The sequence below is a fragment of the Gymnoscopelus microlampas genome (assembly GCF_963454915.1).
Source record: "Gymnoscopelus microlampas genome assembly, chromosome: 10".
NCBI lineage: Eukaryota > Metazoa > Chordata > Actinopteri > Myctophiformes > Myctophidae > Gymnoscopelus > Gymnoscopelus microlampas.
This window is the reverse complement of record NC_139947.1, coordinates 5,683,248-5,702,233: the sequence shown is the minus strand read 5'-3', so window position 1 is coordinate 5,702,233 and position 18,986 is coordinate 5,683,248. Positions and strand designations below refer to the sequence as shown.

The 18,986-nt window shown below is 41.9% G+C and overlaps 2 protein-coding genes across 2 annotated transcripts in view; one reads left to right on the top strand and one right to left on the bottom strand.

Moving 5' to 3' along the window:
- Positions 1 to 822: 822 nt before the first annotated feature.
- Positions 823 to 11,753, bottom strand: spryd4 (SPRY domain containing 4). Its single transcript, XM_084069122.1, has 4 exons — positions 11,605 to 11,753; positions 6,591 to 6,656; positions 2,127 to 4,609; positions 823 to 1,730 (listed from the first exon to the last, which is right to left on the bottom strand). Exons 1-3 carry the CDS (start codon positions 11,738 to 11,740, stop codon positions 4,128 to 4,130), a joined length of 684 nt encoding a protein of 227 aa, XP_083925248.1. The 5' UTR covers positions 11,741 to 11,753; the 3' UTR covers positions 823 to 1,730; positions 2,127 to 4,127.
- A 3,650-nt stretch (positions 11,754 to 15,403) lies between these two features.
- The window catches only part of LOC311054056 (acid-sensing ion channel 1-like), a gene marked incomplete at its 5' end in the record, with an annotated part of 138,388 nt that continues 134,805 nt past the window's right edge, over positions 15,404 to 18,986 (top strand). Inside the window, one exon of the mRNA XM_084069936.1 lies at positions 15,404 to 15,741. Coding sequence (XP_083926062.1) covers positions 15,404 to 15,741 — 338 coding nt within the window. The remainder of the gene's footprint in view (positions 15,742 to 18,986) is intronic.

Here is an 18,986-nt window from a genome sequence, read left to right as displayed (position 1 = left end):
CTTCTTAATCACTTCTTAGATTAATTGAATAATCCACAAGAGCAATTTCTTTTGGATACACTTTGAAATTGTGTACTGTATATATCAAAGGAATCGTCACAAATTCTAATACATTTTGTATGATTCATTTGGCTGATTTGTGCACAAATAAGGAAAATAAACAATCTACATGTGAGCTTGTAGATATGCTATAAAAAAGATATTAAAATCACTTGTGATTATTGATTAAATGGATTAGTTTGATTAATGGTTGCACCCCTACTATGCAGGATAGTTTTGTCAAGATGAGTATATCCCCGTTCTTCTAGGTGACCATCTGCACTTAATACTTATACCAGCTTCGAGGTACAACGTAACACTTTGTGCTATCTATGCTATTTTTTGTTTTCAGTATGTGTTTTTATATGTCGCCTACTGTACTGTATGCCACTAACAGTACACAACCTTTTTGCTGCTTAAAGGGATAGTTCACCCAAAAAATTACTTATTTTCTATCAATTCACACCCCATTAACCCTTGAATTCATGGAGATGTTTTTATCGCATTCCTAAGCCAATAATTTGATGACCGGCGGAGTCTACGGTAGGTCTCCTATTGACCGATGACCCGGTCATCAAATTATTGTCTCAGGAATGCGACAAAAACTCAAAAGATCTGCATGAATTCAAGGCTTCATGGGGTGTGTAATTGATAGAAAATAAGTACTTTTTTGGGTGAACTACTTCTTTAATGAAACCCTTCCTCTTTATAACTTCAAAGTTTTTTCTCTCTCTCAATGTAAAATATCTTGCTGTAAATAAAGACAAAAAGGGAAATAAAACCTTTTTAAGTTGTTTTAATTAAACAAATCTCGGTATGAACGTGAGAAATATGGCTTTGCCTGTAAGAGAACAGTATAATAATGCATTATAATCAAAACGTAAAGCTAAATGAACATGGCATGAATGTTCCCATTAAGACAATCTTGTTTGTACAATCTTAGACATGATATCGTCTGTCGGGTAGAAACTAGAGTTCTCAAATACTGCCCAAACCCGACCCTATCTGCCGTTTTTGGGGCAGGCCCAATACTATGTCAATTAGTTGGGCCGGGCCAAGCCTCGGGTTTTGTGAGGGAAAAAAACAAAAAAAAAGGGGGAAGAAATGTATTACCCCCCAAAAATTCTGCCCCTAGCGGCCTAATGGTAAGGCCGACGGAAATGGCAGTGGATGTGATGGATGCAACTCAAAGTGAACTTTACTCAGGTATCTAGTTTGTCGCCGTCCACCTTCCAAAACGGGCGACAATGGCCAAAACTCAATCGAAAATCGGCCAAAGTGGCAATTTGCAAGATGTTTTGGCCATTATCTCTGGAACAGAAGGTCCAATCTGGTCAGTTCAAGCCTTGTTGGATGTGTGACTTTGAGGACATTAAGCACAACATTTTCGGGCCTAAAAGTATGGTAATTGGTCGGGCCGGGCCGAGCCTCGGGCCGGCCCAATAGGGCCCAGTTAGGGTCGGGCCTCAATTTTCAGGCTTGTTGTTAACTCTAGTGGAAACTTCTGAGGATTCAAATTCAAAAATAGCTAAAGTAGCAGATCAACAAGCTCGAAGTGGATCTGCTACTTTTGATGCTTTTGTGAGACGCTGTGGTATGATCAAGTAGGACATTAATCTACGAAAAAAACACAAAAGGTTTGACTGTGGAGATGAGGTTTCTGCCCGACAACAGCGACATTACAGAATAGGCTCTATGCACAGCAGCCATATTATCACTTCCTTCACAGGTGTTACCAATGATTCTAATGAAGGCTCTGTTCCATTTAGTGTAGCACAGTGGTTTCCACGACCCCCATAACTCTGAGAGTGTACAAATGGAACCAAATGGACCCTTACGCGTCCATTTGGTTCCATTTGTACACTCTCAGAGTTACACACCTGTAAGGTGCCATCTGGAAGCCCATGAGGGTCCCTGGACCCCAACTGTAGACCCACTGGTGTAACAGAGTGTTTCCAGTGAGCCAACATGCACAATATCAGCACCCTGACTCTGTTTGACCAGAATGGAACAGAGCCTTCATTAGTATCATTGGTAACACCTGTGAATGTCTTCATAATATGGCTGCTGTGAATAGAGCCTATAACAGCATTTGTGACACATTAGCCTGAGGCTTTGTATGATATACAGTCAGCAATCAGCATTGTGACCCTGTTTATGGACCCACTGAGTCATGGACAATGACATGTTGTGCCCATTATTATTATTATTAGTTCTAAGACAGATATTGCTTTTTCATTTCTGGAAAGACTTTTTTTTAAAGACACCGTTATGTGATTTTAAAGACACAGTTATGTTGCTGCCAAGTCACCCAATTTTAAAAAAGTAAGTGTAAAAGTGATATTGTTTTGGTTAAAACAAAAGGTTTTTGGTATTTAAAAAAAGTTAAAGATCTATATTCTGATAGTGTTTGTTCAGTAATAATAACAGGGGTCTCCGTCGTCTCTGTACAGCATTTTCAGCTCTGGGTGGGAATTTCACCCAATAGGCTCTATGCACAGCAGCCTTATTATCACTTCCTTCACAGGTGTTACCAATGATACTAATGAAGGCTCAGTTCCATTTAGTGTAGCACAGTGGTTTCCACGACCCCCACAACTCTGAGAGTGTACAAATGGAACCAAATGGACCCTTCCATTTGGTTCCATTTGTACACTCTCAGAGTTACACACCTGTAAGGGGCCATTTGGAAGCCCATGAGGGTCCCTGGACCCCAACTGTAGACCAACTGGTGTAACAGAGTGTTTCCAGTGAGCCAACATGCACAATATCAGCACCCTGACTCTGTTTGACCAGAATGGAACAGAGCCTTCATTAGTATCATTGGTAACACCTGTGAATGTCTTCATAATATGGCTGCTGTGAATAGAGCCTATCAGGAAAGGGAACCCATTTATCAGCTTCAATTTTGAAGTGTTCAAAATAACAAAAATGTCTGCTAATGTCTTCATTTTATCACTTCCAATTGCACGTGTTTATCCTGTACGAAATAGGTATCCCGACCTGAAAATGGGGTTTACTAAAGAGCTGGAGAGACAGGGAGACACCCCCCCCCCCCCATTTAACAAACACTCTATAACAGTGATCATCTTACAGTCTACAGAGCCCTTTTTAACACTTATTTTAACCAAAACGTTCACTTACGTACACCCCCCTGTAATGCACAGTGAAGCCCAGAGCCCCGTCACCCAACCACACCGCTGGTGATATCCACCTCTCCAAAGCTCAAGAGTTCAAAGCTTTTACTCCCTGTCCGAGTCGATCGGATCTGGATTTTTGGGTTTCAAAACCAAAAATCTAATCACTTTGATGATATCCGATCTGTGATCATAGAATGATCCCGGCAAACGTTACATTATGTCAATGAGAAATATCTGTTTGATTAAAACCCGGGGAAAGCATACGTGTCATTTTAGATTTTTGCGTTGGCTATTCAAAAATAGCAGATGTACAAGCTCGTGCCGCGCTGCGAGCTTGTACATCTGCTATTTTGGAACATTTCTGAAAAATCTTGAAAGTGTGTGAACCACTGATTTAGAAGGCATTTGTAGAATCCGCCTCAGGTCTTAACTCATTTCACTGCCTAGGACGACTATGGCGACTTTTTTTTGGTGGGAGGGGGGGCTGTGAATGACCCAAGCACCACCTAAGAGTACGTCCAGAAATCATGTGACCACAATAAAAAAAAAAGCTAGGCTCCTTTCATGTTAAAGGATTTATAAAAGTCAATTTTCCTCGGCTTTGTTGTTTTTCTGCTGTTTTTCAAAAAAACAAGCCACATTCAAACGGCCATAGCTCTGGAATTGAGGATTACGACTGGCCAATTTTTTTTCTTCTACACTACCAGACCCCCGTGCGTGTAATGAGCCGATCTCCGTGAGGACGGCGGTCACGAAGAATATTCCATGATTTTTACAGTAAAATCGCTGGTAGATGGATTAATTAATTCATTCCTGGCAGTGAACGAGTTAATGGGTTCATCAAATAACCTCTTTAACACCCACACATCCAAATCTGATCCACTCGGACAGAGGATTAAAAAGTGTTGAAACTCTTTGAGCCCATGCTGCGGGGGTCCGTCAATTCATTCACTTCAACCCCGGAGGCTCCTCCATGCCAGAGTGCGTGAGCAGCTCCCCGTCCCAAAGTCCGAACGCCGGGCACAGCGGCTCCCTGAAGCCGCGGCGGGTCTTGATGGTGTGGATGACCCGCAGGCTCTGGACGTCCACCAGCGCCACCGCGCCCGCCTCGTAGTCCAGCAGGATGCCCACGCGGTCCGGCTTGCCCACCAGCGTCACGGGCACCACCGTGTTCTTGGTCATGGCGAACCAGCGGCGCTGCGCGTAGCCGAACACCCAGGAGGAGGCGCTGGTGCCCACGCAGTCCTCGCGGGACATGAGCGCCTCGGCCACGCCCAGGCGGAACTCGCTCGACTTCTTGACGGTCACCTCCCAGTAGTGGCGGCCGCCGCCGATGGTCTCGTCGGCGAACACCACGGCCCAGTCGCGGAAGCGCTCGGGGTTGTGCCGCACCTTGCTGGGGTCAATGCCCAGCATGCGGTAGATCACGCCTAGCGGTGGGGATGGGACAATAATCGTTATTATCGCGATAAAAATATGATCATATCTCTTTTATCAATAAGGGTGCAATGAGGACTCTTGGCTGGAGCTCTCATTCAATGGGCCCCATTCACTAAGCTGGTCGTAAATATCAGTGTAAATAACAAGTAAATAAAGTGACTAAAGGAGGGTGTATTTTCTCTAAGCAAAAGGGGTGTGTAAATCCCTGATATGTGCAGATCACCGTTGTTCCTCATTTTTGCCTGAAGGTCAGAGGCGTGTTCATATGGAAGATCCTTTGCATTGCTCCACGCCCCCATTTAAGACCATGAAGCTGTTTACACTCAAAATATGGGTGTAAACAGCTTGGTGAATCGGGCCCAATGTCATTTTCGACTATGCTTGCACCTCATGGTTCACGAACATCTCAATGTCACTCAAATCAAAACTGCAGATCTCTCAAAACAAACTGAGACTAGTACTAAAGGCCTCTCCCCCAAGACTCACCTTCTCCCAACTCACTTTGCTAGTCTGTTTTGGCTCAGGGTAGAAGACAGAGTGCAACATCTCTCAGTGGGTCTGGTCTTTTTTAACCCATTAAGACCGGTAAAACATCTGTCATTTTAGATTTGAACCACTTTAACCATTGCTTTATACTTTGGCTATTCAAAAATAGCAGATATACAAGCTCATAGTGCGGCACTCGGTGCCGCACTATGAGCTTGTATATCCGCTATTTTTGAATAAGCTTGTATTTTTTTAAGCTTGCATTTTTTTTGAAAAAAACATATGTTGCTATAATCAGTGGTTCTCCAACTTTTTCCATGTCAACGACCCCCAAAATGATATGTATTTGGCTGCAGACCCCCATCTCAAGATATGTTGTTCCAGGGACCCCCGCATGCATGCGCGCGCACACACACACACACACACACACACACACACACACACACACACACACACACATTCAAAGATTTGCACAAATGTTCACGATTTTTCAAAAATAGCAGATCTACAAGCTCATAGCGCGACACTCTGAGCTTGTATATCTGCTATTTTTGAATAGCCAAAGTATAAAATAATTGTTAAAAGATGCGTTCACGGTTTTAATGGCTTAAGATACTCAGAGCATCAGTGCCCAGATACCCGTCAAACTACTTCTCTAGAGTGAGTGATGCCCATGGGCATAACACCAGAGGGAGCTCATCTGACCTCGTTCCCCCATAATTCGGCTCAAACCTCTACTGTTAATAATCATGTTAACAGAGTATTCAATCAATCGTGGAGATTTTAATTGTCCTTCATACAACTGCACCTGAGTTGGCTCTGTAATTGGACTGCTTGTTTCTTCGTCTACACCGGGGGTATTCAACAGGGGGGCCGGGACCCCTAGGGGGTCCTCAGAGTTACTACAGGGGGGCCGCCAAATCCTTGTGTGATTTGTTTTTACATTAACCACAGAATCCCTTTTCTGAGGGGAACATTAGCCGAAAATAGCAGATCTACAAGCACACAACGCCTCGCGCTGCGAGGCGTTGTGAGCTTGTAGATCGGCTATTTTCGGCAAAGAGGATTGGTGTAGACGGAAAAAAGAGCAGATCAAGTACAGAGCCAACGATCAAGATTACTAAGTAGGTTTTAAGTGAAATAATCAAAAAACATGAGTTCACACAACACTGATGAAATCTATGAAAAGGTAAAAAGGATTAATCTGCAACACAATTGTTTACACTATTTAGAGGGGGTCCCTGCTTCATCTCTCTCTCAGCTAAGGGGTCCTTGGCCTGAAAAGGTTGAAGACCCCAGATCTAACACCAAATCTCTACACCAAAAACAGCAGCTTGAAGATCTGCTATTTTTGGCTAATGTTCCAACCGGAATATGTAGCATGCTGGGGCGCCAGTGGTAAACAAAAGAGTTGACAATAAACATTTGAAGTCAGAGTTTTCACGATACTATGAAATGATTCATTATGGTCCCATTCCTACACACCTGTGTCCTTCTTGTACAGGTCCAGGCTGCTGTGGGCCGTCCGCTCATCCAGACGGAACTGCAACTCTGTTGGTCAAAAGACAAAGAATATTTACTTTTTAAATCACATAAGACATTTTAAAAACAATGGCATAAAATGTTATCAACACATATTATCAACCTTTTTCATTTCAAGAAGCACCAGTTTTTAGAAAAAAACTATACGTTTTTATTGATCCCCGTGGGAAACAATTATATCTATGCATTATGTATCTATCTTTCTTTCTTTCTATCTATCTAATTTCATTTAAAGCAGGGGTGGCAAACTGGTGTTTCGGGGGCCAATTCCGGCCCGCAACGTCGTCAAATCTGGCCCGCGAGGTGATTTGAAAAAACGGCATTTAATACTACCTCTAATGGGAAAAAAAACGAGAGAGAAAAAAAAAAGGCAGGAAAAAACGCCAGCGCCCGCCAGTTCCTTACTGAGGCTGCCTGGGGGTTGAATACTGGACAAACTTGTTATGTGCGAACAATGGACAAGCCGTGAAGCCACAGCCAAGGTCATTAACATATAGAGGACCATCACCATTCAACTCTACCTGTACTGGAGAGAGTGCTTGTTCAACAGCATCACAAATCCGGTAAAACACCGTTGTTTGGAGAAGTATATACCAGTTGCGTCTCTCATTTGGAGGAGTAGAGAGTGGCTGCATTCCTCCCCACACCCCGCCCCCCACTTTGTAACCAGTGTTGCTGTTCTAATCTTGAAAACTAGAATCCATTTGTCAGAGGGTGTGACATTAGTAGGATAACCAGCGACAGTTAAGAGCCTGCGCAGGGCAAAATAATTAACACCAGCTGTGAACGCTTGACTGTGTGTGTGTCGGTGTGTGTGTGTGTGTGTGTGTGTGTGTCAGTTTTAGTCCGTTTTTGGTGCGCAACACAGCCCTCGTTTAAGTCAATCGCTTTCACCTGCTGTTGCTGTGCGGAGAGTGCGCAACAGGGCATATCTTCGCCAAGCCAGGGTGACCAACAGACCCATGAAATTCATATGCAGGCATAGTAGCCAATTAGAATGAAATCTGCAAAAACTGACTCATATACTGATACAGAACCATATATTGGCTATATATTATTAGCCTGGGATCCAGCCTGCTTCGCTACGTTCGGCGGACTTTTTATTCTCTCTTCGCTTATCAGTCTGGAATGCCTCCTATCTCCAGGAGGCGGGACACAGCAGCCAAGGTTCCAAACCTACCGTGGCTTCTGATTGGTCTGTGGTGCATGGCGGGACATAAAAAACGGTGTGATCGTTGTGATTCGTCATTCGTTTGAACAACATCCAATCAGCAACGACGTTGCCTAACGTAACATATGTAGTTCCAGCGTAGTTCTGCAAGACGAGTCAATCGGAGGCGTTCCAGACTGATAAGCAAGAGAGAATAAAAAAGTCTGCCGAACGTAGCGAAGCAGGCTGGATCCCAGGCTAATATATTATCGTTGGAAATCTTGTATATTCCTTTTTTTTAAATTATTATTTAAAACAATTTAAAATCGTGCAAATAGCCAAAATTACAACACCAAAGGCCAAGTGGCCTTGCCCCTAAAATGACGAAATTCCAGGCCTGATTATTTATTTTTTATTTATTTATTATATTGCCTTTTGTTAGGCTATTCAATGTTAGTTTTAATTTCTTGAAATCATATTTATTTAATTTGCAACTGTATGGCATGCTAAGGTTTTGAGACATATTGCATTATATTACTACACAATAGTAAATAAATAATTCTAAAAATAAGCTTTAAATAACTGATCTATGGATTATAGTTATGATAAGTGTTGCCATAATCATGTAGCTCTACAACAGAGGCATAGCCATGACAGCAATGGTACAAAATAATATTTAAGAAAATGTATATACTATATATTTTTTAAATAATCATTTTCAGCCATTCGGCCAAGTGTTTCCTATATTCGGTATTCGGTTTCGGCCAAGAATTTGATATACTGTATAGCAGTGACTCAGGTGTAGTGGAGTAGAAGTAAAAGTACTGGAAATACTCTAGTAAAGTAAAAATACCTCAAATCTTTACTTAGGTACAGTACTTGAGTAAATGTAATTAGTTACTTTACACCACTGTTGTTCTATGAATCTAATTATTTAACCACCCACTTCAAATTGAATTATTCTACTTAAAATGGTTTATTATTATTATTATTATTATTATTATTATTACTATTATTATTACAAATTGCATTGTTTGTTTTTAATGTCAATAATTAAAGTAGCTATTCTTCTTAATACATTAAAAAAAAAAAGTGATATGCATAGTTAGTAGCCGTGTCTGAGTGCGTGTGAGCGCGCATGTGCGCCCGCAACTGGTTCCGGCCCCCATCAAGTCACCATTTGACCAATCCGGCCCTCACCCCAAAATGAGTTTGCCACCCCTGATTTAAAGTACTGTAAATAGAAAAATACATGAGTACAATCAGACACCATATATATATAATACAATAAATCACACAGAGTTACAAGCTAAACAAACAAACAAACAAACAAGAAAGTAAAATATTCTATCCATCTATGAATATAGATAGGAATAAGATTGATTAAATAATTAATACAATGATTTATTTATTGTGGCAATTTCCAATTCTGATTTAAGATGAGTGGACAAAAGAAAGTCCATTCAATTATATCTAACTTTCAAAATGGCTTGTTAGTAATGTGCCCAAGTTGATCATCACTTAGTCACATTAAATCATTTATGCTGATTAATAGATTATTATATATTTTTGAGCGGTGCAACCGCTCCTATAAGAGGGTTTAGGACCTATCCGTGATGAAAGTTTTTCTTTCCGTTGTGAAAATGTGCTTTGCAGGACGTGCTGTGATTGGCTAGCGAGACACATGATGAAATTAACTTCAGACTTTGCAGACGCGCTGTGATTGGCTAGCGAGACGCATGATGAAATTAATAATAATGTAAACTATAAAAAGTGCTCCTCGGAGCACAAGTCTCCGCCAGCAGACTTGTGTTGTGTCCTATCCGTCTGTATAAGTGTCCTATCCGTCCTGTCTATGTAAGTGTCCTATCCGTCCTGTCTGTGTAAGTGTCCTATCTGTCCTGTCTGTGTAAGTGTCCTATCCAATTGTTACAGTATCCGCCATTTCTCAGCCATTTCGTGATTATTCCTGTCTTACCTCACTTTGAAAGAGGCTAAGACTCTTTCAAAGTGACACATGTATTTATAGGCCGCTATACGTCACTAGCCATCAGATCACACTATTTCACCGTATTGTCGCGTGTCACGTGAGGCTTGACCAATGTTAGCTTGACATGTGGAAAGTGAAAACAATGTCTCCTGGCGGAGACAACAAAAATGTAACACTTCGCAGGACGTGCTGTGATTGGCTACCGAGATGCATGATGAAATTAACTCATAAATAGCACCGCTCACTTCACACTGGGTGTGATTTTTGTCTCCGCCAGGCCGAAGGCATGGTGGAGAGTATGTTTTCATTTGATTTCCTTTGGTTCCACCAAGCTAACATTGGTCAAGCTTTACGTGACACGTGACAATATGTTGAAAGGGTGTGCTTTGATTGGCTAGCGAGACGCATGACGAAATACATACCTATAAATAGGTGAGTCACTTCGAAACATTGCATTGCATGTTTCGAAGTGACATCAGTGCCATCAGCCAAGCTAACATTTAGTCACCACACATATCCATCAGCCAGCAAAACTATGGTCAAAGATAGGGTAAGTGATTTCCTTTGGTTAAAATAGCACGGGTCTGCTGGCGGAGACTTGTGCTCCGAGGAGCACATTTTCTAGTTCTATATGGATCTGTTATGCCCCTCCCCCTGCCCCACACACCCATAGCACTCATATTACCTCAAAGCAAATAAGCTCTGAGCTTTTTTTGTGACTTCTCTTTTTGAAAGATATATGTGAACAACATATGTTCATGTATGTGCACGTTTTGTCAATAAGAACGTCAATGAATCAATGTGCATGGAACATAATAGGTAAGGTGGGCTTGTATAGCACTATGTAAAGAGAGGCAGTGGTGGAAAAGTACTTTCTTTTGTTTACCTAAGTAAAAGTATCAATACTGTGATGCAGAAACAATCAGTTACTGTAATCTGTAAGTAAAAGTCTGGTAATCTAAATGTACTTGAGTAAAAGTAAGAATTATCAAAATATAATTAAAGCACTAAAAGTAAAAGTACTCATTATGCTGAATGTCCTGTTTCACAAGTTATCATACGTCTAAAATGCATTAAAATATTTTGAAAATAGTACTTAAGTACAGTACTTGAGTTAATGTACTTAATTACTTTTCACCACTGGAGACAGGCCCGTGCTGCGACCTCTACTTTACATCGAACCATAACAACAACTTAGCCCTGAAACATGACCGTCATATCACGAGTCATGACGAAACTTCAACCTGGTTTTAGCACTTTCTCCATTAACGGCCCGTACATCTACATTATCGTTCAGATTTCAAATATAAAGTGCTTACCCCATGGCTACGGCTGTTGCAATTATATACGGGCCCTCAGAAGTACTAGTATGTCCCGTATTCTTCAATCAAAAGTATTTTAATCCAATCGGTGGCCATTTTCTAATAGAGTTGTACTGTATCAGAGTGCAGTACACCTCCCAACCGATAGGGCCGAGTCGTTGAAAGCATACGGGGGAAATGGCCACCGATCGGACTAAAATCCTTTTTACTGAACAATACGGAAGATACGGTACTTCTAAAGGGCCCGTACATAATTGCAACATCCGTGGCCACGAGGTAAGCACTTTATATTTGAAATCTGAACGTTTATGTAGATGTACGGATCACAAAGGGAGAAAGTGCAAACACCAGGTTCATGTTCATCCATGACTGTCGTCACAGACAGAAGACCGTCGTCTGATCCATGGCTATGCTGTCTATGCTGCCTGCGACCTCTACTTTGCATCGACCCATAACAACCACAACATAACGGTAACAGCATGGATACAAACTCACCATTCCCCGTGGTTCTAGATATATAAGACCTCCTGGCCTGCAGCGTGTTGATCCGTGCATGTCTGCTGGAGAGGGAACAGGCGGATCGTCCTGCCTGTCGACAGAAATGTGCCAACAAGCCACCGGGCATCGCCATCTTTACTGCTGCTGCTGCATTGTTGTTGTTTCCTCCTACTCCTCCTCCTCCTCATAAAGAGCTTACGGCGCCGTGTCCTGGCGCCATCTAACGTCCCGGAGAGTGCACTGCAACGCACATGGCACTGCCCCAAAACAATGTTTTTTTTTTTACCGAATCAGCACCACGGAGAGCGACCTCTGAGAGTGTACAAATTGTACACTCTCAGAGTTATCGGGGTCCTTGAAAATAAGACAACCACTATGCCACACTAAATGGAACAGAGCCTTAATTAGTATTATTGGTAACACCTGTAAAGGAAGTAAGGAAGGGGCCCAATTCATTCCCAATATGGCTGCTGTGCATAGAGCCTAAGTACTGTGCTTAAGTACACTTTTGAGGCATTTTTCACTTACTGGAGTATTTCCCATTTTCAATACTTTTACTTCTACTCCACTACATCTCAGAGGCAAATATTGTACTTTTACTCCACTAAAATTATTTGAAAACTAACTAGTTACTAGTTACTTTGCAGATATAAATTATTACATTATATAACATACATTAAACACTTTAGCCCTATTTTATACCTAGGCTATTTGCAAATATCTACAAGCTCACAACAGATCTGCTATTTTCAAACATTTTTGTACTTTTACTTTTGGTACTTAAGTACATTTGATTTGGATACCAATACTTTTGTACTTTTACTCAAGCAAATTTTGAATTCTGGACTTTTACTTGTAACAGAGTACTTCTACATTGCAGTATTGATACTTTTACTTAAGTAAAACATTTGAGTACTTTTTCCACCACTCACTGTAGCTTTCTGTCAACATGTCACAGATGAGTTGTTGTCACATTGCGAATGGAATGGAATAGAAGGTTCACGGTTGTCTTATTCAGTGAGTCTCAACCTTTGGAATCTCTCAAGACTAACAGCAGAATCTGTCAGCACTACTACCCTAAACATGTAATGCTGTTATTAGGAATAAACACACCACTGTCTTAAACATGTAGTGTTGTTAGTAGGAATACACACACTACTGCCTTAAACATGTACTGTAGTGTTGTTGTTAGTAGGATTAAACACACTACTGCCTTAAACATGTAGTGTTGTTGTTAGTAGGAATAAACACACTACTGCCTTAAACATGTAGTGTTGTTAGTAGGAATAAACAGAGAAGCACCGGGGAGGAAGTGGAGTAAGAAAGGGGAGGGGGGGGGGGGGGGGGGGAGATATGGGAGATTTTTTTAATTTAATTAAATGTAATGAATATTCAGTTTATATAATCACTTGAGCCTGAGTCACCTTTGTTATCACATTGGGTTTGTCACGTGGTGTATATGCTATACCCCAGTGGTTCTCAAAGTAACCCCCTCCCCAGGGGTCCATGGAGGGGGGGGGGGTTCCAGAATCTTGAAAAAAAAGTGTGATAATTTAGAATACGTTTTTACATGTTTTAACAACACAAATCACGAATCTGGAACTAAATCTTTTCCTGGAACTAAATCTTTTCAGATGGGGGGGTTTGCGTGCCAAATAAGCTACATATTGATTCGGGGGTCCTTCACATGAAACAGCTGTTTGAGACCCCAGGTCTGATTTCAGCAGAGACATAAAGACAAATAGTAAAAAATAAATACATTCATATAATTTTAACATAATCGACTGGTAAAATATCAAAGAACAACATGGGAACTGTATATGGAAGCTGTTACGACTCTATTTTTAATGTAATTGATCCTGTTACAAGTCAACTATAATTGATGGTTATTAATTATAACTAGGCTACATCCAGATTGATTAATTGATTGATTGATGTACTTTATTTAGTAAGACATGAGAACAGTACATGACAGTACATAACAGTACATGGAAGTACAAAGATGAGATCCCCATGCACACAAATCATGATGAGTATAGCCTACAGCCTAGTACAGACAGTAGAGCTATGAACACGCACGCAAGCCCCCACCCCTCGCGCGCAATTAACACACTCTCTCACACTCTCTCTCTCTCTCTCTCTCTCTCTCTCTCTCTCTCTCTCTCTCTCTCTCTCTCTCTCTCACACGCACGCACGCACTTTCGCATGCACTGTGCACATGCTTCATACTCAATGACATGCCTGCACAGTGTGTGGGTTGCGGGTTCCGCGAGTGGATCCGACACTTCGGTGCCGCCGGTGGGGGAGCTGAGAAGAAGTGAGGAGGGTCTCGGTCCATTGATTTAACCCAGGCGGTGGTCTTCTAGCTGCTCCTCCTCCTGCTCGCTGCTGGCTGGGTTCTGCTGAGGTTCTGTGGTAGTGTGTGCTACCAGTGTGGAACATCATCACACCCAGAGATCTGCTCACGACTCAGTCATCACCGAACCGATCTGAACACAATATATGTTCAGGCTCCCGGACCGAGAGAAACCCAACCACTGAGCATCGGACTTGATCCGACCGAACAGAAACACATCAACTCTTTCTGTCCAAACGACTTGAGGATTCATCATCATGTCAACAGCACTCCGCTGGGATTTATTTATTAAGCTGTTCTCCTCTACTGGCATCATTCAGGAATTATAGCCTACAGTAGGCTGCTTTTATAGTGGACTGATTTGGATGCGAGACCTATATAGGCGACTGTAGGCTCATTCATGAATTGCCTTTCGACATAATAAGCCTTAATACTGCTGTTATAATCGAATGACAACCAGAACTGTGATTTTCTTTTTCTTTACATATTTCATAAATACCGGGTATGATTTTCCTCCACTTTACTGAACCAGCCGTGTTGGTGTGACTTGTAGAAGCTGGATTGATCCTCCGTGGTTTATGCCTTGATGCCATCAGTGTGTGTGTGAGTTATGTGTTGCAACGATATGAGTTATGGACATGTGGATGTGTGTGTGTGCAGTGTGTAGACAGACAGAGCGTGCATGGGATATATGCCACACTGCCACAGGTGCATATGTAATTTGATTTGATTTGATAGATCACTTTTTAAAAAAATGCTCCATCCAATATGAATACTTACGTTTTAGTCAGTGGCTAATAAGATTATAACGGGCTATGTAGTTTATTATGATGGACAGTTTGTTTTCTGCATTGGATTAAAATCGTCTGGACTTGTATTCGGGATTATATTGGAGATTTTGTTCCCACGCAAGATGACAATGGACCTGAAAGTGGAACCTCAAGGTAGGTCTGTCACGATTACCGCCGTATTACATAATCGCAATTAATTGAGTTAATCGCAATTCTTTTAGCATAATCACTTGTCAAACATTGTGGTGATGCAACACATGTGAGCGCTTGTAGATTGGCTATCTCCACTATTTTAAATGTATTTCGCAAGATTAACATATAAAATAGCCTATGCCAGTCATTCCTCATATCTTTGTTTACAACACCTAAAATGCAATCAGAAATGTAATTTGTATTTATATGTTCAATGACAAAAACACAATTAAACAGTTTTAACCTCTTAAACCCCAGCATCAGTATTGTGGGGAAAGCTTCTGCTATTTTGTAATAACAGAAAACTGAAAAGTACAGAGCCCTGAGGGACTCTGCTCAACCATGTGGGGTTTAAGTGGTTAATCTGTTTTAAAACCGCAATGCATGACAATTAATCATCAAGTAAAAAAAACGTCCTGACGATGACATGCCCGCTATATACCTATACCATGAAGGCATGGCCGACCAGCCGCCGCCGCCCCCCATCGAGGTGTTCGCCCACGGCTCCACGCTGCACGGCATCTCCCACATCTTCACGTACGAGCGGGTGTGCGTGAAGCGAGTGCTCTGGGTGGTCTTCTTCCTGGGCTCGCTGACCTTCCTGCTGCTGGTGACCGTGGACCGCATCAGCCTCTACCTGCAGTACCCCCACGTCACCAGGCTGGACGAGGTGTCGGCGCCCAACATGGTGTTCCCCGCCGTCACCTTCTGCAACCTGAACGCCTTCCGCTTCAGCCGGGTGACCAGGAACGACCTGTACCACGCCGGGGAGCTGCTGGCCCTGCTCAACCAGAGGTGAGGAGGACGCCCCGCTATGTCGATGTTATAGCGATATGTCGTGATAACGATCTTCTTCTTTTATTTTTCCAATAGGCTCTATGCACAGCAGCCATATTGGAAAGAAATTGGGCCTCTTCTTGCTTCCTTCACAGGTGTTACCAATGATACTAATGAAGGCTCTGTTCCATTCTGGTCAGGGAGGGTGCTGACATGTTGGCTCATTAGAAACACTCCATTTTGGTTCCCAAATGGCCCCTGGTGGATGTGTAACTCTGAGAGTGGACCCTTACGGGTCCATTTGGTTCCGTTTGTACACTCTCAGAGTTATGGGGGTCCTTGAAAATAAGACAACCACTATGCCACACTAAATGGAACAGAGTCTTAATTAGTATTATTGGTAACACCTGTGAAGGAAGTAAGGAAGAGGCCAGATTCATTCCCAATATGGCTGCTGTGCATAGAGCCTATCGGCTGTTCCCTTCAGGGGGTCGCCACAGCGAATCATCTGCCTCCATCTCACCCTGTCCTCTGTCTGTCTGCCCTTCTCTCACACCAACTAACTTCATGTCCTCTTTTCACTGCACCCATAAATCTCCCCAGCATCATTCTATACCCATATTCTCACTATCTCTCCTCTGTACACGTCCAAACGAACCATCTCAGTCTGGCCTCTCTGGCTTTATCTCCAAAACATGTAACATGTTCTGTCCCTCTGATGTACTCGTTCCTAATCCTATATGACAACCTATTGATGTTGCGATATGATATCTATTGATACCGTGATATGGCACAGGTACATAGACCTAGCTTGCAAGCAACTTAAGCCCAGTCAACATCAATGACTCACAAGACAACACGTTGCAACTGCAAACACTTGCAACCGTTTGGAACAGAATCCGCACCTGCAACGGTTCAATTCAGACCGCTGCAACTGGCTGCAAGGTACAACTCGTTGCGTTGCGAATCATTTGTGTGGACTGGGCTTTAAGCTTAAAGTTGTGGTGAAATGGCCTTTTCGGTCATTTTATTTTGAAGTTTCGGTCTGAAACGTTGTCTCAATCTGGTCCCTTCAGGCTATGGAACGCTGGAATCTCACTGCACCTGTGTGCAGCAGAGGGCTAGTGTTTGTAGCCTGCCGCTCAGGCGGCCAGTGTGAAGCATGTATGTTACTACGTTGCTTATTTCCAACCTAAAATGTTTTCCGATACCTATTTTAGTGTGCTGATTAAGTTTACAATGTGTAATGCACTGTCTGGCCGTCATCTTGAATGAGATTCAAAACTGAGTTGCTCTGTAATTAAAATCAGGTGTGTCAGGAGGAACGTGCAGCTATGGGAATCACACAGGTGAATGAAATCAAGATTCATTTATATGCATGAGAGTCTATCTATGTCCTCACGCAGTACGTATTTGTGTGACAGGAAGTAATTAAGATTTATTGTTAGGTATGTCCATATTATCACATTCCCTGCCATTGACGGAGATCTCCGTCATTAAAAAATATATACTTATTATTTTTTGTAGGAAAAACGTCCAGAACCCAAGATAACATAATCCAAAGATTTCACTACCTGGTTAACTTATTACTTTAAAATCCTGTATCTCGGCTCCTGTTTTTTACTATGTATTTTTGGCGAGACATGCTACTTTCAACTGGGTTATAACAAGCGAATGGGAGGTCGCGATGATATATATATATTTTTTTTTCACGGAAGCACAGTGAAACCCTCCGTGATTAGCAACCATCAGGGGGGATCGATCATACTGGAGATAAATATTCGGTGGTTCTTGAAAAATGAGTCAGAATGCTTAAAAATGCTGGCAGAAGCTACCTGCCAGCATTAGAAAGCTCTTGGCAGGAATGTGTTAAATGACCGCGGATATGCCCAAAAGTGTGAAAAAGTGGATTTTCCATTTCACCACTTCAAAACGACGACAAACTCACCAATATTGCAGCCGTACGGTCTGTGTCAAGTCTTAGTTTAAAAAACTATCCACCGTTGACATGTTAGGAGCAACTATGTCAACAAACTCTATGTAGCTCTGTGTGTTTGAGCAGGGAAACCCTTGTTGTAAATCAATCAACGGTCCTGCGTACATCACCTGTTTAGAAACTGCACATAATGCAGGACGTGGAGTAATTAAAAACAAGTGCTTTCAAGTGGGTGAAGCTACAGTAGTGGAAGGAGTGTAGCCAGGCTAGGGAGCATCATTGACGGGTAGAGGTGGAACGATGGAGTGAGTGGGTGTTTGAAGTTTTTTTTTGCCTGTAATCATAATTATGTCGGAAACAGGGATACCCAGGTTGAGCGTGGTTATAGACAGTGGTGGAAAAGGTACTAGCATGTTTTACTTAAGTAAAAGTATCAATACATGTAGAAATACTCTGTTACAAGTAAAAGTCCGGAATAAAAAAATAACTTGAGTAAAAGTACAAAAGTATTAAAAAATGTACTTAAAGTACCAAAAGTAGAAAGCACTCATTATGCAGAATGTCCCATTTCACAAGTTTTCTAATGTATAAAATCTATAAAAATCTTTTGAAAATAGCCTATCTACAAGCTCACAATGCGTCGCATCGCGACGCAAATGGCCGAAATGTATATAGGGCTGAGGTGGTTAATGTATGTTTTGTAATAATAATCAAAATCTACAAAGTAACTATAGTAACTATAAAGTTTTCAAATAATTGTAGTGGAGAGTAAAAGTACAATATTTGCCTCTGAGATGTAGTGGAGTAGAAGTAAAAGTATTGAAAATTGGAAATACTCCAGTGAAGTAAAAAATACCTCAAAAGTGTACTTAAGTACAGTACTTGAGTAAATGTACTTTAGTTACTTTACACCACTGGTTATAGACGGTCGACCTGGCGGATAAAGCTCTGACTGTGTGGAAGATTGTCACCATGCAGGGGGTTGTCTGACCACAGCAGCACAACATTGCCATCAGGCATGAAACCTTGTATCTCCACATTTCAACTTTTTATGTTTATTTTTTTGTAAACTAACGGCCTACTTCATCATATGAGTGTTGCACTAAAAATACTAACAAAGGAACGGTGTCAACAGGGACAACAGGGACAACCCACTGTAGTGATGATGGGGGTCCGTAATAGGCTCTATTCACAGCAGCCATATTATCACTTCCTTCACAGGTGTTACCAATGATACTAACGAAGGCTCTGTTCCATTTAGTCTAGCACAGTGGTTTCCACGACCCCCATAACTCTGAGAGTGTACAAATGGAACCAAATGGACCCA